The following is a 19,582-nucleotide window of genomic DNA, read 5'->3' on the forward strand; positions in this document are numbered from 1 at the left end:
TAACAAGAGAAAGTAAATCTGAGGGGTGACATAGACCAAAGGAGACGGAGTGAAGCCCAGAGACAGAAAGATAGAGACCCAGAGCCCAGAGTGAAAGGGGTCAGGAACCCAGACAGTAGAGAGAGACTGAAGAGAAAGGGGAGAAAAGACTTGGAAGAATAAAAATGATAGAGAGAGAGATGATGATGATGAAAGGATTACAAAATGTTCCCATATACACTTGAATTCATCCATGGAACCTAACCAAGTCTTTCATCCCTATAATCCTGAAACTCTGAATCCTTCTCTTTCTTATCCTTACAATGTCCCTAGCTTGATCCCCTAATTCCCTCCTCAAGCCACCTTTAGGCTCGTGTTCTTAAAATTGATCTGCTGGAGCTTCCCTTGAGCTCTCTGAAACTCCAAAAAGAAACTCCTCATGGAGTTACAAGCCCCGGTGTCTTCACAGAGGTTTTTTTTTTTTTTTTTTACTTTCCTGCCCTAGACAAAACCTGGATCCTACCCGAAGATACTGGTTTCCTTACAGCTCTCTCAAACAAAGACTGCTCTCATCCTTCAACATATTCTAAGACCAGATGGCAATACTGGCAAACCGCTGGCTCTTTGCTGTCCTGACCTCAAACAACATCCCCTCTGTCCCTCCTTCCCAAACTCCTGAGAGCTCTACCACATGGCTATATATCCTATCTACCCAACCTTGTCAATGTCATCCCTTCATTTAGCGTGCAACCCCCAACTATGAAGTCATACTATACCTGTCCACTGGGCATCTCTATTTGCATGTCTCAGAGGCATCTCAAACTATTAACTTATTATTTCCTCCCCCCAAACTCTTCTAATATATGCACACAGGCATTACATATGTTTCTGTTAGTAAAATACCTACCTAATATAAGACTGTCACAATTAAAAGAAATTGTCTTTAAGGATTTGTAAGATTCATAAGACATTTAGATCTCTTTCTAAACAGCAGTTCTGAGTTTATACGCTGTAACTTACTCTTGGAGAGTCATAACTGATAATAACAAACCTCAGCTCTGAACCCTAGAGCAGAACCCGTCCCATATGGGACGTATTAGTTTATTACCTGGTCTCATGGTGATAGGTTGGTCCTGCCAGAACAATTTTGAAAAAAGGAAGTGGATATCATGAATAGGCCAAAAAGAAATTGTCTTTTTGGCAGCTGGAATATTATGGTTTCCTGAGCCTGTGTATTTCTGCTATCTTCAGAAAACCTTCCTTTTCTTGGATAAGGAAGGATCATTATTTTCGGCAATACATCATAACTTTTCTTTGTTTTTTGTTTTTTTGTTTTTTTGTTTTTAATGGAGCTATCCAAAATTAAAAGGTGTATTTTTTTCACTTTGTAAAATTTACAATCCTCAAGAGAAAGTTCTGAGATAATTAATATATTAAAAAGTATATCCCTTTTTTATAATAGACAAAGGTTCACTGTCCTGGTTAATCTCCCTTTAGTACTTCTCAATTGCTCTTTATCTGTAAGACTGTTTAAGATAAATAAGTAGTACTGAACAGCAGCAGGGAGGAAAATCATCCTCTGGGATTTACTGATAACAGTCAGTTCACTGTCACTCCAAAGGCAGGTTTAAGTGAGGAGGGTAGACTGTGATGCAGGTTTCCACAAAGCAAAACTAGACATGTAAGCCTTTAGGTGCTGCCACAAATAGAGCCTTACATTCAAAAGGTTTGATATTTTCCCCTTTCTGCCTTTTATCTTCATAAGAGTTAAATAAGGTGATATTTGTAAAGCACTAAAACAGCACCTGGCATACAGGGAAAACAATATAAATTAAGTAGTTAAGAGAAAAATGTTTAGGGCTTTGTAAGGAGACTTTTACAAATGAATCTGAATGCGATCCAGTGATTCATGGAACAAATAATTCTGACCTTTACTTTCCTCCCTAGGGTATTATAATGTCTAGTATCTAATAACAAAAAGTCATGAGGATGCAAAATTCCATTATAAGAGTGCTGTGAACATAACAGATGCTCCATAATTTTATTTGAGAAAGGACAGGAAAAAGTAAAGATATGCCAAAACAGATAAGATTAAAGATATAACAGGCAATTTACTAGGTTAAAAAGAAAACCTAGCATGAACCAACTAATTGGCTTTAGAAACAAAAGAGCTCAAACACTTATGAGGGTTTAAAGTCCCTAATACAAGCAACATGTAAACTTAAGAAGGAATGGAGGCACCTGAAAAACAAATGTCACTAAAGGGCCAATGTAGTTGTCAAAACATTACCTATGACACACTGAACACCACACACACACACACACACACACACACACACACACACACACACACACAATTATATCTGTAGGTATGTATATCACAATCCTGACTTAATATATAGGTACCTTCCCATATAACAGGCTCTGTCATGAAAAAAAAATTTCTAAGGAAATAATCTAAATAAAATTTAATGAAAAATAATTAAACACTGGTACACTGAAAAATAGTATGTGAAGGAAAAAGAACACTGGGCTAGAAATCAAGAGACGTTATGGATTTAAGGACTTATGATAGTATGTACATGATATCTGAGGTCTGAAATATCAAATTAACTTATTCGAAGTCATATTTATTTAGCCAAAAAGATTAAGTGGTTTGTTACTGACCCTGCCCCCCGACCTCAAACCAATAAGGGAAAAATTTAAAGAAAAGATTGGATGCTGGAAGAAGGGACAATGAACAGACAGAAAGAAAAGACCACAGTAAAACAGAAGAAACTGATTTTCTATGCTTCCAAGTCCAGCGAGCACAGTAACATTAATTCTTACATCTTCTGAAGATAAAGACTGATGGGGAAGGGAAAGGGGGGGATTCACAGCATAAAGTCTTCTTTAATTATCCTTTGCTTTCACAGACTTAAATGATATCATAAATAGTGATCCCTTTTAACAAGCTCTGAAATACTCCACATTCTCTAACTTTTCCCTAGCTAAGGATAGGTTAAACTTTCCTCCAATGTTTAAGTCTTTTTCTGGTCCTACCGAAGTCCTCCTACTTCCCTTTCCCCTTCGATACGTCAACTTAACAAAACATCATCATTTTCCTCCCTCCAATAAACAAGTGAACTAACTAACACGGTGCTCCAGAAGCACATAAGGAAAGTTTAATATATAGATTTAAAAAAAAGAACTGACAGATTTAAAAAAAGAAAAGAAGAAAATGATTAAAAATTCATTCCCTTTATCATTTCATTAACATTTTCCTGATATAACTAATGATAATCAATGAGCTCAGAATCACTAGGGCCTGTGAAATTCTCTTCCATTCAATTAGCAAAACTGATTCACTTGGGGGAGGAAGGAATATTTCTATTAGAATGAGAAGTCTATAACAATATACAGTATATGCTTTCTGCATGACTTACCTTCTCACCACTTGAGTAGAAGAAATAACGCAATCGGACTATGTTACAGTGATCTAGCTTTCTCATGATTTGGAGCTCTCGGTTCTGAAAAGGAAACACAAAAATATTTTTTAAGGATAACTGCTACTCATCATATTGACTAATGCTTCTAAAATAACATAAAACACTACAAACAGCCAACTATAGATATGTTACTAAAAAGTATGGTCAACAGACCAGTGCTGACCTGTAAACTATTCATTACTAGTCCATGAACTATTTACTACTGCTCTGCAAATAAAATTGAAAATAAGTTTTTAGAATTTTTTATAGCAACTTGACAGAACAATTTTACATCAATAAATCTTATAATAATAAAAGGCGGGGCCTATCCTTTGTATTTCTTAAAATTTCACTTTTTTAGTAGTTCATTTGTATTGTTATTTTATAAAAATATCAGTCCTTGATGAATTGGAAAATTTTAAAAATGGTACTTTACCACAAACAGTTTGAGAAGCACTGGTCTATAAGAGATATCTAAAATGAACTATTAGTACTATAATTTTTACAACTGTAATAAAAATCAACTTTTCACCAAACAAATAAATTTGGGTGCTAAGAAAACTCTTACAAGCCCTATTGTGTTCTAAGATACAGTGAAAAATCCGAGCATTCACCCCATTAGAAGGGCTCGGTTGCTAAGTTTTAGAGAGTTAAAACATGATATACTAGAAACTTTATAGTCTGATAAATTTATAGACCACACAAATAATTTCCCCCTTGGGGAGTTTCAAAGTTATGTATATTCTTCATGAAAAGAAAAAATTAAATAATATAATAACCTCCTAACACTGTAAATTTTACAGTAACACATTTAAAAAGTATATATTAACAAAGAAGATAAATTCCATCAATACACCTGGGTTATCAGAAATCAGTCAATAAAGGCCAAATTACACAACACAGAGAAAGAACACTAAAATATCAGCTGGTGGGCAGAAAATATAAAATTTCAGTTAAAATAATGATTTAGAAGAGCTACAAAACATATATACTTGGGAATCAGGAAGGTTATGCTGTTAAGGTTAGAGGAAAAAAGGCCAAAAAAAGAAGAGTAGGGGATGCATAGAGGATGATGAATCGAATAAGCAGAACTATAGTAGAGCGGAGTGGGCTCCAGTTCTTAGAAGATGGTACCAGAAATAAGCAAATGTTCCTCTTCTAGAAACTTCCAATACGCTATATGATTTTTCTAACATGTCCTCTCAGGGAAACAGGAAACTCAAGAGGAGTCTCCTTCTGTCCCTTTAAACTGACCATGAAAGCTGGGCTTATATATACAGTGATATTTAAAATTCTTTATAAAATATCAACCATTCATTCTATTAATTGTTATAAAATGTTTATACCTGAAGCAATAAACAAACTTAGTGTAGTATAATTGCTGTAACAAAGATAACTGAAGTCAGACTCTAAGTTTTGACTGTTGTAGAGAAGTACCCAGAAAACTTTAACAATTTCAAAACTGTTTCCATTTCCATTTCAAATTAAAGCTATTTCTGGAAGTATATCTATAGTTTATGAATTCTCATCTAGGTAGCTGGTCTTGAGAGAGAACCGCTAGTAAGCTAAGACTCATTCCTCTAATGATATACAGATACTATGATTGACTGTTTTTTTTTAAACATAGTCAACAACTATGTTAAATAAGCTATTTTTCCAGACTCATTAACCAAAGTAACAGAGAACTATTAAATTCCCAGATAATAGAAGTTGTATAAAAAGAATACATAAGTGATGCCAAGTATATGGACCTAAATATTCATCTACCCTTACTCTTCTGTTCATATTATTTTCTTTTAAAAAGGTTTAAGTTTTTTCATTTTAAAATTTCCTAAAAGATTCAAAACATAAACTTTATAGAGCAATATTTATAAGTTATTAAGCAATCCAATATAGACAAAGTTCATGCCTGAGATGTATTTAAATATACAACTATTCCAAGCCTACACATTTTTGCTGAGTCGATCTTTATTAGTTCACTAAGGACTAATACAAAGGAGGTAAAATCTGAACACAAACCTGAATGACACAAATATGAGAACCACATGAAGATATAGGGGAAGAGCACCGTAGTTATAGGAAACTCTAAATGTAAATGCCCAGGGGTGGGCTTGGCATATTCAAGAGATAGCTCTTAGGATAATGCAGAATGATAAGTGAACAGAGAGAGAGGGAGATAAGTTCAGAGAGGTAGGCAGTGGGTGGGGTATGTCATATAAACTCATTATAAGTTAACTGAATTTCACACCAAATGTAAAGGAAAGCCAATGAGGTTTGACCAGGAAAATGATATAATTTGATTCGCCTTTTTAAAAGATCATTCTAAAACTGACAGAATAAATTTGAAGAAGAGAGTGGATCAGGAGTTCTATTTTCTACCTACTAAGTTTAAAATCCTTATCAGATATCCAATGAAAATACTGAGGCTCAATGTAGAAGATGGGGCTAAAAGTATTCATCTGGGGGTCAGCTGCACTTTGGGGATTTAAAGCAAGGGAGTCAATGGTATCTATCACCTAGGTAAGAAGTTTAAATTTAAAAAAAAAAATCATAGGTATAAAAAGGAGTTTACCACACAGAGGAGCTAATAAAGTAAAATGCAAAACATAAGAGACTGTTATTTTAGAGGCCAAGTAAAAAAAGAGTTTTCAGAAAAGAGGAGTGACCATTTACGTCAAAAGCTGCTGAAAGGTTAATGAAGATGAAAACAGAAAACTGGCATTTGAGTATGGCAAAGACAGGATCCTTCTGACTCTTACAACAGTGATTTCAGTAGAAAAAATATGACAAAAAGCATGACTAGGGTGAATTAAAATGGGGCCGGGAGACAGGGGAAAGGACTATGAAGTTAGAAAGTTCAAAAAGAGGCGAGATTTCCAGCTACAGTGGAATGAAGAGATTGACAAATTCACTCCCCCGAAACATCAATAAAAAGGACTACATTGTAGAAAACAACCATTTCAGGATTGACTCTGGGTAGACATAACTGTTGGACTTAGCAGACAAGAATAAAAAGCAGCTATTAGGTACAAAGAATGTAAAAACAGTAAAAATTCTAGAAGAAAATAGAGAGAGTAAGCTTCTTGATAATGGTCTTGGCAATGATTTTTTAGATTTGACACTAAAAGCAAAGGTGTTAAAAGCAAAAATAAAGTGGGAGTCCATCAAACTAAAAAGGTTATGCACAGCAAAGAAGACCATCAACAAAATGAAAAGGCAATCTTATTGAATGGGAGAATATATTTGCAAATCATGTCTGATAAGGGGTTAAGATGCAAAATACACATATAATTCATATAACTCAATAGCCAAAAAAAAAAAAAAAAAAAAAAGTCTATAGCCATGCTACCCTGAACAAGCTCGATCCCGTCTGATGTCGGAAGCTAAGCAGGGTCGGGCCTAGTTAGTAGTTGGATGGGAGATCACCTAGGAAGACCAAGTGCTGTAGGCGTAAAAAATAAAAAAATAAGGGATTGTAAGATGACAAGGTCCTTGCAATCTATGAGGTCAACTAAGGGTTGCCTTGCCTAAAAAGTAAAAAAATAAAAAAGCCCACAAAGAGGCCAATTAAAAAAACAGGCAAAAGACCCAAATAGAACACATATGAATAGCCAACAGGTACAGGAAAAAATGCTCAACATCCTACTCCTCAAAGAGCTGCAAATCAAGACAATGAGACACCATGTCACATCTATTAGAATGACTACTGTTAAAAAGAAAAGAGATAATGTGTTGGTGAGGATGTGGAGAGAAGAAAACCCTTATGTACTGTTAGTGGGAATGTAAATTGTTGCTGCTATTATGGAAAACAGTACGGAGGTTCCTCAAAGTATTAAAAAGAGAACTACCATCTGATCTAGCAATGACACTTCTAGGTATATATCCAAAGGAAATGAAATCGCTGTCTTGAAGAGCTACTCCCATGTTCACTGCAGCATTATTCAGAATAGCCAAGACATGGAAACAACTTGTCTATCAACAAATGAATGGATAAAGAAAATATGGGGTATGTATGTATACAGTCACATGTCACTTGACAGGAATACATTCTGAGAAATGCATCTTTAGGTGATTTTGTCATTGTGCAAACATCAGAGTATACTTACACAAACATAGATGGTAGCCCTATGGCTGTAATTTTGTGGACTATACTTTTATATAACTGGCAGTATACTGTTTGTTTACACCAGTATCACCACAAACACTCAAATATTGCATTGTGCCATGACATCACTAGAAAACTTTCAGCTCCATTATAATTTTATGAGACCATTGTCATACATGCAGTCCCTCATTGACCAAAATGTAATTTGAGGCACATGACTGTGTGTGTGTGTGTGTGTGTGTGTGTGTGTGTGTGTGAATATTATTCGACCATGAGAAATAGGACATCCTGCTATTTGCAATAACATGGGAAGAACTTGAAGGCATTATGCTAAGTGAAATAAGAAAAACAGAAAGACAAGTACTGTATGATATCATTTCTCTGAGGAATCTAAAAAAGCTGAATTCATACAAACAAACTAAAAGGGGCGGTTACCAAGGGTCGGGGATGGGGAAAGGGGAGATGTTAGTCAAAGAGTACAAAATTCTAGTTATAACAATGAATAAGTTCTGGGGATCTTATGTACAGTATGGTGACTACATATATGGTGACTATAGTTCATAATATTGTATTGTACATTTGTAAGTTGCTAAGTGAGTAGGTCTTAAATGTTCTCATCACAAAAAAGAAATGGTAATTACAAGATGTGACATGTTAGCTAATGCTATAGTGATAATCATTTTTGCAACATGTAAGTGCATCAAATCAACATGTTGTATACTTTAAACTTACATAATGTTACATGTCAACTGTATCACAGTAAAGCTGGGAAAAAATTTAATACAGAATTATATAAATAATTATGTTCAAAGAATTAAAGAAAATCCTAATTTTTAAAATTAAAGAAAAATACGATGACAATTACATAACAAATAGATCATTTCAATTAAGAAATACTAACTTTTAAAACTTGGAAATACTAGAGTTGAAAAGTATAATAAAAGAAGTGAAAGAGCCAATATGACCTCAAAATAAGATTTGAAATGGCATTTAAAAAAAAAAACCTGTGAACTTGAAAATAGATAAATACAAATTATCTAATTGAAAGAACAAAGAGAAAATAAAGGCTGCAGAAAAATAAACAGGGTCTCAGAGAACTGCTGTAGGATAACATCACACCTATCAACATATATATAAAGGCAGTACCAACAAAGAGGAAAAGAAAAAAGAGAAGGTATTTGAATAATCGCTGAAAACTTCTCAAATCTAATGAAAAACACTAGTCTACTGAACTATAAAGCTTAAGGACCCTCAAAAAGGATACACACACAGAGATTCACATTTAGGCACACCACTTTTGAACTGAAGCCACAAAGAAAAAATTCATGAAAGCAATAACGGAAAAATGATTCAGCATATACACGGGGAAAACAATACAATTAACAGCTGACTAATTACCAGACTAATGGAGAACAAAGGCAATAAAAAAAAATATTAAAAATGCTGAATAAAAAAAATTGTCAACCAAGAATGCTATATACAGAAACATATTTCTTCAAATGTGAAAGAAAACATGAAGACATTTCCAGATTTAAAAAAAAAAAGAATATTCTCTAGTAGAAGGCCTGTCTTTACGAAATACTCAAGTAAGCTAAAAGGAAATGACACCAGGAGGTAATTCAAATCCATGAGAAGTGAGAGCTCCACAAATGGTAAACATTAATGGGAAAATATAAAAGACTGCATATATTTTTCGTTTCTTCATTTCATCAAAGACATAAATTGTATAAAGCAATTATGATAATAGTATGTTATTAGGTTTATAACATAAACAGATATAATACACATGACAATAACAGCAGGAAGGAAGAAGGAGAAAATGAAGCTATCTTGGAGAAAAGGTGCTATATTTTACTGGAATTAAGTTTATATAACCAGAAGCAGACTATGATAAAATGAAATGCATACCGTAATTCCTAAGGCAGCCACTAAGAAAATAATTATTTTAATGTTAAAAATCGACAGTAGACCTAAAATGGTACATTAAAAAAGATTTGTTCAACACAAGACAAAGCGATAAATGAGAACAGAGGAACAAAAACATGAGAGAGAGAAACAGAACAACACGGAACAGGTAATTCCAACCATATCAAAACTACACCAAACGTGATTAACTAAGAATACAATCTAAGGCAGAGATTGTCAGGCTGGATAAGAAAGCAAGCTCCAACTATATTCTCTGAATAGCAGACACACTTTAGATTCAAAGACACAAATAGCTTGAAAGAAAAAGGATGGGAAAAGATATACATGCATATGGAAACCAAAAGAGATCTGGAGTAGCAATGTTATTAGCTGACAAAGTAAATTTTAAGTGAGAGATATAAATATCCCCATTTCCTACCCGATAAAGTTGAAATGCTTCATAATCTAGTCCTTCCGTATTAACTTAATCTTATCTTCCATTCATGACCTATGTGATCATAACTAGATCCCACGTCTCACTCTTCCTGTATATATTATTTCATTCCCAATTCTAAGCCACTGATCACACTTAACATCACTGGAATGTCTCAACTCTCCCTCCTACCTACATACATTCTATCCATCCTTTAAGTTCCTATTTAACTTGCACCTCTTTCACAAGACCGTCCTTAGCTGCTCCAACTCACACTAATCTTTGCTAATCTCTACATTTCTATAGCACCTACAAACATTTTGTAATTTATTACATACTTTCTTGGTTTTATTTTTACAACCAGAGTTTGATGGTGCTATATATAATAGAACACTTTTCAAAAAGCAGCTTATAGAAATCAGATATTATATTATAGTCATTGTAGAAACACACACACACACACACACACACACACCCTTGTCCAACTAGCTTATCATAAGTGCCTTAGAGCAAAGGCCGAATTTTTTATCTTTCTCTATTACCCATGAAGCTCTCAAAGCAGGTTACTTTGTTTTTCACAGAGTATATTCCCTATTTCTGTAATTGCTTCTACTTTAAAACTTGTTATACACCAGTATTTTCCAAACTGTGGATCTGACCAATCAGAACTACGTAGGGATGGGGAAGGCAACCAGAACATAATAGAATATAGAATATAATAGAACTTGAAACATAATAAAAGTAAGAACTTTTCCATTAAACTTGTTTTATTTTTCCACGTACTGGGCTATAATGTAAAATATATGTCACTATAGGATCATGGTTAAAATTTTGAAATGCATTATAGTTAATAACCTAGCTAATAAAGGCAAATTTTTCCTAATATAAAAAAGATAAAGCACATGCAAACTGATTCTAACTAATCATGCCAATCTTAAAAAAAAAAGAAAAAGAAAAATGACTACTAAAGATGAAATATCAGACCAATACCAGAAAACCTAAAAGGAACATTTAAAGAAAAAAATTATCCTTTTGTTTTACCAATAACTATTAACATGTACCAACCTCTAAACTAGACATAGAGGCTTTTGTTAATTTTTACATCATTTCATACCTCACACTTAAAAAAAAAAAAAAAGGAAAAGGGGAAAAATCCTTTTGAAAGCTAAAAGCATAGAGACAAGGGATTCCCAAAAGGGTACCCTTATGTAAAGTTTGATAAAAGAAAAGTAAACTTTTAGGTGAAGTAACAAACAAACAGCAAGCTTAATACTGTGGGTATACTGGTAGGCAGCACATGGCTATCATCGTTTATTCTTCACCAAATTTCATTCTACTAGGAGATCTTTCCCCCCCCCACTGTAGAAAAAGCTCCATTTCATAAAATTTAGTAAAACAGTATTCACTTCAAAAGTTTTGCTTCAAAGACTATTTTCTGAAGATACATTTTCTTTTTAAAAAAAAAGTATTATCCAAAATTCCACCATCTATCCTTAGTAATCAGAATAGTACTGAAAGTGTTTAATCCATCACTAAATCTTTGATTTCACAATAAATTCAGATGCCCCCTCCCAAGCCCCACAGTTGGTTAGAATATCACCTCAAAATAACTCCATGTGTACAACAAATATTTTGAAGACAACTATGTGTCAGACCTAGGGCTCTGAGTATACAAAACTTCATGAATCTTCAAGATTTGATATTCTAGTAGGCAAAAGATGTGAAAAGTCTAGCTCACTCAGAAATACTATAGGTAAATGGGGACAGGAGCTAAAAGAAAAAAATGCTTATTATTATGAAAAATCCTGTAAAGGGGTCAAGTGGAAAGTCTTAAATAAGTGCTAAAAAGTTTGAATATTACAAGCAATAAAGAACCACTGATGTATTCTAAGCAAGAGTTTGTTTTGGGAAGATCAGTGGGTATGAAAAAAAAAGTTACTAAAGGTTAGGGAAGATAAATTAAATGAGGACCTGCACTAAAGTAAGAAACAGTGAAAATAAAAGGAAAAGAATGGCTCTGAGAGGCAGATAAACAGTTTTTTGATCACCTACTGCTATTGACTTGGTAATTGCAAGAAGGGGAGTGATAACTATCAAACTTCTGACTCATTAACTACTAATATGGCAGTAGAGTTCACTGGTCTAGGAACCTGTTTTGGAAGCAGGAAGGAATGAGTTCAGTTTGGGACACATTCAGTTTGAAATGACTGAAGGATACTGAAGTGGAAAGGTGCACAAAGCAATCTGATATGTTCATTTTATCCTCTAGCAAGAAGTCTGGATGGTTCTTGAAGCCACAGGAATAGGTAAAATTGCATGTTAAATAAGAAAAAAGTGGCTAGAGTTTCCAGCAGCAGAAAACTCTATAAAGAACACTAAAAAGAAACTAATCAGGCAGTATAAGCCTAGACAGTGGTGTCACATAAGCCCCAACACAGGTAAGATATTCAGGAGAAGGATCCTGGAGAATACCAACATTTAGGCAGGCAAATGAAAAGGAATAATACAAGAGACTGAGAATAAGCAAAGCTGCAAAAGAAGAGCCACAAAAATAATACCCTAAAAGAAAGGTTGACAAATATTTTCTCTAAAAGGCCAGATAATAAATACTTTAGGTTTGTAGGTCATTGTCTCTGTTGCAACTACTCAACTCTGCAGTTACAGTGGAAAAGCATCCAAGGACAATATGTAAAGAAATGAGGATGGCTATGTTCCAATAAAACTTTATTGCCCGCCCCCCGCCCCCCCGCAAAAAAAAGGTGACAGGTACACAGTTTGCCATTTCCTGCTCTAGAAGCCAAGGAAAGTAAGTTCCCTATAGTCAATCTCTTTCAGACTTAATGCATATATATCATATACACAGTGGATTTTCTAATATTAATTTACTGACCAATGTTTTGGAAATGTATCACTATAATTAGATGGTATATAAAAAATCTATTGTAAACTATAGTTATAAAATATATACTGCTCAGGTAGGCTTAAAATTTTCTTCAAAGAAACCCCGATTTTATAAAAAATGAACAGGATTCATGTATGCTAATTTTTCCAATCACCCACGCAAATAACTTGCCCAGTATTGAAAAGGGAAGAGAAAAGAAAACAACAGAAAGGAAGCCTGGAGAGCTTAAAGGACTTTTATTTTCTGTCAGCTACTAAGGACTGCTAAATATAAACCAGTAAATATAAACCAGGTTCTTAAACATTTAGTTTTCAGAGGCTCCAGCATATGAATCAACTCTAATTTAAATGCAGCGCTCCTTTAAACCTGTATCTTTGAAAGTCAATATAATAATAGCTCATTATTATTAGCATAACAATGACAGTGCCAATAACCATAAGATTACTGAGAATCAAGAGCCAAGCATGTGCTAAGAGCTTTATCTTCATGAATTCATTTAATCCTCTCCACTAACCAATCAAGTAGGCAACATTATTATCCCCACTTACAGAGAGGTTGAAGGCATGGAGAGGTTAAGGAATTTGCTAACAAAAAGCAGAGGCAAGATTTAAAACCAGGTGACAGATTCCTAAACCCATGCTCTTAACTACCACAATGAAATGTAACTCAATTCCATCATCTTTCATTTATTATTATATGCCTGGGGAACATAATTACAATAAAGCAGGACCTTGGTAATAAAAGCAGTTATAATTCAAAATAAGGCAAGTTCACAAGTAAGTAAATAATACACGACAGAAGATGTTAAGTTCTATTAGAAGTATCAAAAAAAGTATGTTTTGAATAGCAAAGGAATATTTTTGCCTGATATTTAAAAGATTTTTCATGAAAGACTATGTACACAATTAAGCTGGATCTTAACTAGCAGAATTCAGTTCCTCTCTAGGACCATTTGTTTTCTAACTACATATACAAAAACTAAAACTACTTTTTTTTCTACTAAGAAAAAACTAGAAAATGGGGGCATCATCCTATATACCACTAGAATACAACCCAACTAAAATCTCAGGCTACTATACAGAATATGCCTATGTGCTATAACTATGGTTTCCACACAAATAGATTGGTGGGTCACTCCTTGAAATGCTTTCTCTAATTGCGTTCTAGGACAACAAATTATCTTGGTTTTCCTCCTTCCTATTTGGCCAAATTTATAGTTTCTTTTGCTAGTTCTTCCTCATCTCCCAATTTTATATTCTCAGACCAGATCTCTCCTGTATACTCCGAAATCTTTTAGCCAACTACTTACTTGACAATTCTTCTGTATCTAATATACATCTAGACTTGACATGTCATGAGCAAAATTCCTGATCTTAAATCTGTTTCATCTATAACCTTTCTTGTCTCAATTGTTGACAATTCTACTCTTCCAGTTGCACAAGGCAAAAAATTTGAAATGTAGATTCCTCTTTCTCTATGACCTCACATTCAATCTGTCAAGAAAGGCTATTGGCGCCACCTTCAAAACATATCCAAGATCCCACAGCAATTGCACTCTTGGGCTTTTATCCCATAAAAATGGAAATTTATGTTCACATAAAAACCTGTAGATGAATGATCACACCAGCTTTACTCAGAATAGCTGCCAGATGTCTTGACATGGGTGAATGGATAAATAAACTGTGGTACAGCAGTTCCAAGACCCCCAGTGTATGCCTAAAATCTAGAATAATACTGAATCCTATATATACTATTTTTTTTCCTATACATACATAACTTTGATAAGGTTTAATTTATAAATTACACAAGAGATTTATAATAATAAATGATAATAGAAAAATTATAACAACATACTATAATAAAAGTTATGTAAATGTGGTATACCCTCCCTCACCTCTCCCTCTCTCTCTGGTTGCCAAAAGAATAACCATGTGATTAGAGGTTTGGAGCATCCAGTCCCACCCTTCACCTGGAGGGGGAGGGGGGAGGGGCTGGAGCTTGAGTTCAGTTGCCAATGGCCAATGACTTAGTCAATCATGACTACATAATGGAGCCTCTATAAAAACCCAGAACAGCTACTTAGTCCTTTTTTTTCAGAGAGCTTCCATGCTGGGAAACCAGAAAGTTTCCACATGCCACCCTGCTGGGCCCCAAGCTTCAGAAAGACAGAAGCTCCTTCCTTCAGGACCTCACTCTGTTTATCTAGCTGTTGATTCATATTCTTTAATAGCCTTTGAAGTAAGTTGGTAACCTAGTGAGTAAAGAGCTGTTCTAGCAAATTAACTGAACCCAAAAAGGTCATTGGAACCTTCTATAGATGGTTAGCTAGCAGAGGTTAAGAGCCTGGGCTTATGGCTGGAAAAAAAAAGGGGGAACAGTCTGGTAGGACTGAAACCTTAACTTGTGGGATCTGATGCTATCTCCAGGTGAATAATGTCAGAACTGAGTTGAATTCTTGGACACCTTGCTGGTGTCTGAGAATTTTGTTGGTGTGAGAGGAACCACCTCCTCCACCACCACAATGGAAATAGGTCCAAGAACCCCTAATTTAGTAACATTCTTGAAATAACAAAATTATAGAAATGGGGGCAGACTACTGGTTGCTGCAAGAGGTTAAACTGGGAATTAGGAGTGGAAGGATTAGGAAAGAAATGGGTGTGGTTATAAAAGGACAATAAGAGCAGGGGTCTCCAACCCCCCTGGGGCTGCGGACAGCAGGAGGGGAGCAGCAGGTGAGTAAGTGAAGATTCATTTGTATTTGCAGCGCTCCCCAGCACTAGCATCACCACACCTCGGCTCACCTCAGATCACTGGGCATTAGATTCTCATCACTGGTCTCTGGTGCCAAAAGGTTAGGGACCACTGTATACAAGAATCTCTGTGATGATGGAACTGTTCTGTATCTTGACTGTGCTAATGAATACACAAACCTACACATGCAATAAAATTGAACAGAACTACACACACACATGTGAACACATACACATAAAAGGAGTATAAGTATCTCTGGGAAGTCTGAACAAGACTGGTAAATTGTGTTAACGTCAATATCCTAGTTGTGATATTGTACTACTTTTGTAAGGTGTTATAATTGAGAGAAACTGGGTAAAGGGTACATGAGATCTCTATTATTTCTTATAATCTCATGTATACCTACAATTATCTCAATATAAAAAACTATGTGTGTGTATATGTATCTCCAGAAGTTGATCATTTCTCACCACCTCTCTAATGCAAGTCATTTTAGGAATTTCTTGCCTAAATTTCTAAATAACTTCCTAAATGGTCTCTCAGCATCGCCCTGCTTACCTTCCATCTATGCTCAACAAAGCAAGCAGAATGATCTTACATTTTAAAATTAAGGCAGATCATGGCAAACCAGTGGCTCCCCCACTTTGAATAGAGTTAAAGCCAAAATCCAAAACAAGGCTTCTACCAACTGCTCCATCCATCCACACCCTACTCTCCTCACTAAGCTTACCTTATTACTTGCAGCTCCCTCACTCCTTTACTCTTCTAACCATCTAGCTGTTCCTCTACATCAGGCACCCCTGCCAGGGTCTCTGTATTTGCTATTCCCTCCATCTGGAACCATCTTCTCCTAAATACCTGAATATCTAGTCCCTCTCACCAACATCAACTGTTTCTTCAAATGACAGTTGCATCAACACTCACTCCTAGCATTTCTTCTCCCCTATTTGCTTATTTTTTTTTTACATAGCAACAAATCATCTAACATATTGTATCTATTTCCCATATTTATTCTCTACCGTCCATCTCTCCCCATTAAAAAATAAGCTTAAAAATGGCATAGATTTTTGTCCATTGTTGTATCCCCAAAACCTAGAACAAAGCACAGCCCATAGGAAATACTCAATAATCAACTGTTGAATGAATATTTGGCAAGAGGACATAATATACCTACTGACAAAAAGATACATTACAATGATGCATTTTGTTGTCAGAAATGTCACTACCAGTCAGAAAAATAAAGGGGGAACTACAGAGACAAAAAAGTACCTAAATGAAGCCCTATTCCTCTCAACACACATAAAAGACTACTTCCCATTTAGGAAAATAAAGCTGTGATATACTACTTTCTCTTAAATCACTCTCCAAATGAAGATTAAGAACTGGTAAAGGGGCCCTATACTCACAGGGCAATGATGCAGGTCGGAAAATATCACACTTTAGCCAGGCTCTAGCCCATCAAAAAGTTATATACACATATAAAAGCATTCACCTCTTCCTCACTGTCAACACATTAAAACAGTGATGAGAAAACTAAAACCTCCCTCTAATTCCTCCAAACCTCAGATGACTTTGTTTAAAACAAATCTTTGCTTTCAGTCAACATCCTAATGAAAGTAACCCTACATGGATAATAGTTTAATGTGCTATTTAGTATCTCTGAATTCTTTCACTGACATATACTTTAGTATGTCGATGAAAAATATTCTTAAGGAGGTATGTCAATGATAGAATTCAGAAAGATACAATTACCTTAATAAAACTTTGTAGGATACATTTATGTGAAAGAACTTACCTACACAACTGAAAAGTCCCATGCCGAAACCTCCTCCCCCCAAGAAAATCCTTCATTTTCCTACTCAATATGGAAGCATCACCAAGAGTCAAGTACTATGTGGCAACGACCAGATAAATATTCTCCTCAATAAGCCCTAAAGTTCAATTTAGTTGTATCTGGCCCAAACAGTGACTATGAATATAAACCATGCAGGTTGTCTAGACTTTACAGAACCACAACTGTAGGAGAATCTACAGGAAGATATTCCAATACACAAATCATAAACTCCCAAATCTGATAACAAAATACATGATCTGCTTAATACTCCACATTTCAAATGTTTGTCTTATCATCATATAAAGATTATAAACTTCAATGCAAAGATCATGTTGTATTCTTTCTTGTGACCTACACAACATCTAATTTAGTTCTTTGTGCACAGTAAATATAGAATGAGTTGCCTAGCCTTAGTTTACACTTGATCCTGTCACTAGAAAAGTCAATGAAGTTTTTTTAGTGGGAGGGTAAGGTATCCATCTGTAAAAAGACTTAAGTTGGACCCTTTACACCAGACAGAAACTGATTCCAAACAGATCACAGTCCTAAATGTAAGAACTTAAACTATAAAACTCTTAGAAGAAATTATATAGAGTAAATCTTTGTGATCTTGGGTTAGCCAAAGTTTCTTAGATCTAACACCAATAGCACGAAGAAAAGAAAAAAAAATAGATAAACTGGACTTCATCAAAATGAAAAACATTTGTGCTTCAAAGTATACTACAGAGAGACAGCCCACAGATTGGAGAAAACATGTGTCTGATAAGGGATCTGTATCCAGAAAAAATAACTCTATTAAACAATAAAAAGACAAATAAATCAATTTTAAAACGATCAAAGGAAGAACTTCTGGTCTCCAGTCCAGCATGCAAGGAGCTTGCAAGTCTTCCCTCCTATCTTCACAATAAGAAAAGAGCTGGAAAAAAATGAAAATTAATAACTCTTCTTAAACTCATCAGAGAACTGAGGTCACAGAGCAAACTGCAGCCCCCAAAACTAGAGAAAGACAGGCAGATACACAGAATCACAGCTTATTGGAGCAGTAGTACAGGAGCAGAAATTGCCTGTGGAGCCAGTACAGGAAAACTAAAACTGTAACTGACGGAGGTGCAGTGTGAACGAGTTCGAGAATTAAAAACTTTAGAAGGGGTCCCACACTTTACTCAGTTTTACCTTCAGGAACCCTACCAGGTTCTCTGCTAGAAGTAAGAGGGAAACAGTAGCCATTTTATAATAGGCCCAGAGCATCTTTTCTTCATAAGACCGGCCCTCATGGAAAATGATTCTACCAGAACTAACTTAACTCGAGGAAAGAAAATACCCAAGTCTAGTCTACTCTAGACTTGTAAGTGGGGGGAAGGACATACCCAATTCCAACTTAATCTAGTTTTCCATCTAGCAGACCAGGAATTTAAAACTGATTAATATGCCAAGGGCGCTAATGGGAAAAGTGAATAACACACAAGAATAGATGGATAATGTAAGCAAAGAGAAATGGAAACTCTAAGAAAGATTCAAAGGAAATGTTAGAAACCAAAAACACTGTAACAGAAATTAACAATGCTTTAGATGGGGCTCATCAATACACTGGACATGGCCAAGGAACGAGTCAGTGCGCTTGAAAGAATGCCAGTCGAAACTTCCAAAACTGAAATGCAAAAAGGAAAAAAAAAGAACAGAATATCCAAGAACTGTAGGATGCATAATGAGAATACTACAAAGAGGGAAAAACAAAACAAAACAAAACTACAGAAAAGGTATTTGAAACAGTAATTGAGAATTTCTCCAACTTATGCCAGACACCAAACCACAGATGCAGGAAGCTCAGAGAACATAAAAGAGGAAAAATACCTAAAAATATACAACTAGACATATCATATTCAAAATACAAAAAAGATCAAAGGAAAAAAAGGAAATCTTGAAAGAAATCAGACAAGGGAAAGGAAACCTCACCTGTAGATAAGCAAAGATAAGAATTACATCAAACATCTCTTCAAAAGTCATACAAGCAAGAAAAGTAAAATATTTTAAATGTTTAAAGAAAAAATGCCACCAATCTAGAATTCTGTATCTAGTAAAACTATCCTTCAAATGTGAAAGAGGAATAAAGACTTTTTCGAAAAACAAAAACCAACGGAATGTGTCAACAGTAGACCTGCCATCCAAAAAGCGTTAAAATAAATTCATCAGGAAGGAAAATGGCCTA

The 19,582-nt window shown here is 35.0% G+C and overlaps 1 protein-coding gene and 1 pseudogene across 4 annotated transcripts in view; one reads left to right on the forward strand and one right to left on the reverse strand.

The window, feature by feature from the left end:
- The window catches only part of GSK3B (glycogen synthase kinase 3 beta), a 172,657-nt gene that overhangs the window by 86,977 nt on the left and 66,098 nt on the right, over positions 1–19,582 (reverse strand). For all 4 annotated transcript variants that reach the window (XM_006905540.3, XM_015595989.2, XM_015595982.2 and 1 more), the window contains one exon: positions 3,405–3,488. In XM_006905540.3, the coding sequence (XP_006905602.1) occupies positions 3,405–3,488 (84 nt within the window). The remainder of the gene's footprint in view (positions 1–3,404; positions 3,489–19,582) is intronic.
- Positions 6,779–6,897, forward strand: LOC112486178 (annotated as a pseudogene).

The sequence above is a fragment of the Pteropus alecto genome, unplaced genomic scaffold (genome assembly GCF_000325575.1).
Source record: "Pteropus alecto unplaced genomic scaffold, ASM32557v1 scaffold251, whole genome shotgun sequence".
Classification (NCBI taxonomy): Eukaryota; Metazoa; Chordata; class Mammalia; order Chiroptera; family Pteropodidae; genus Pteropus; species Pteropus alecto.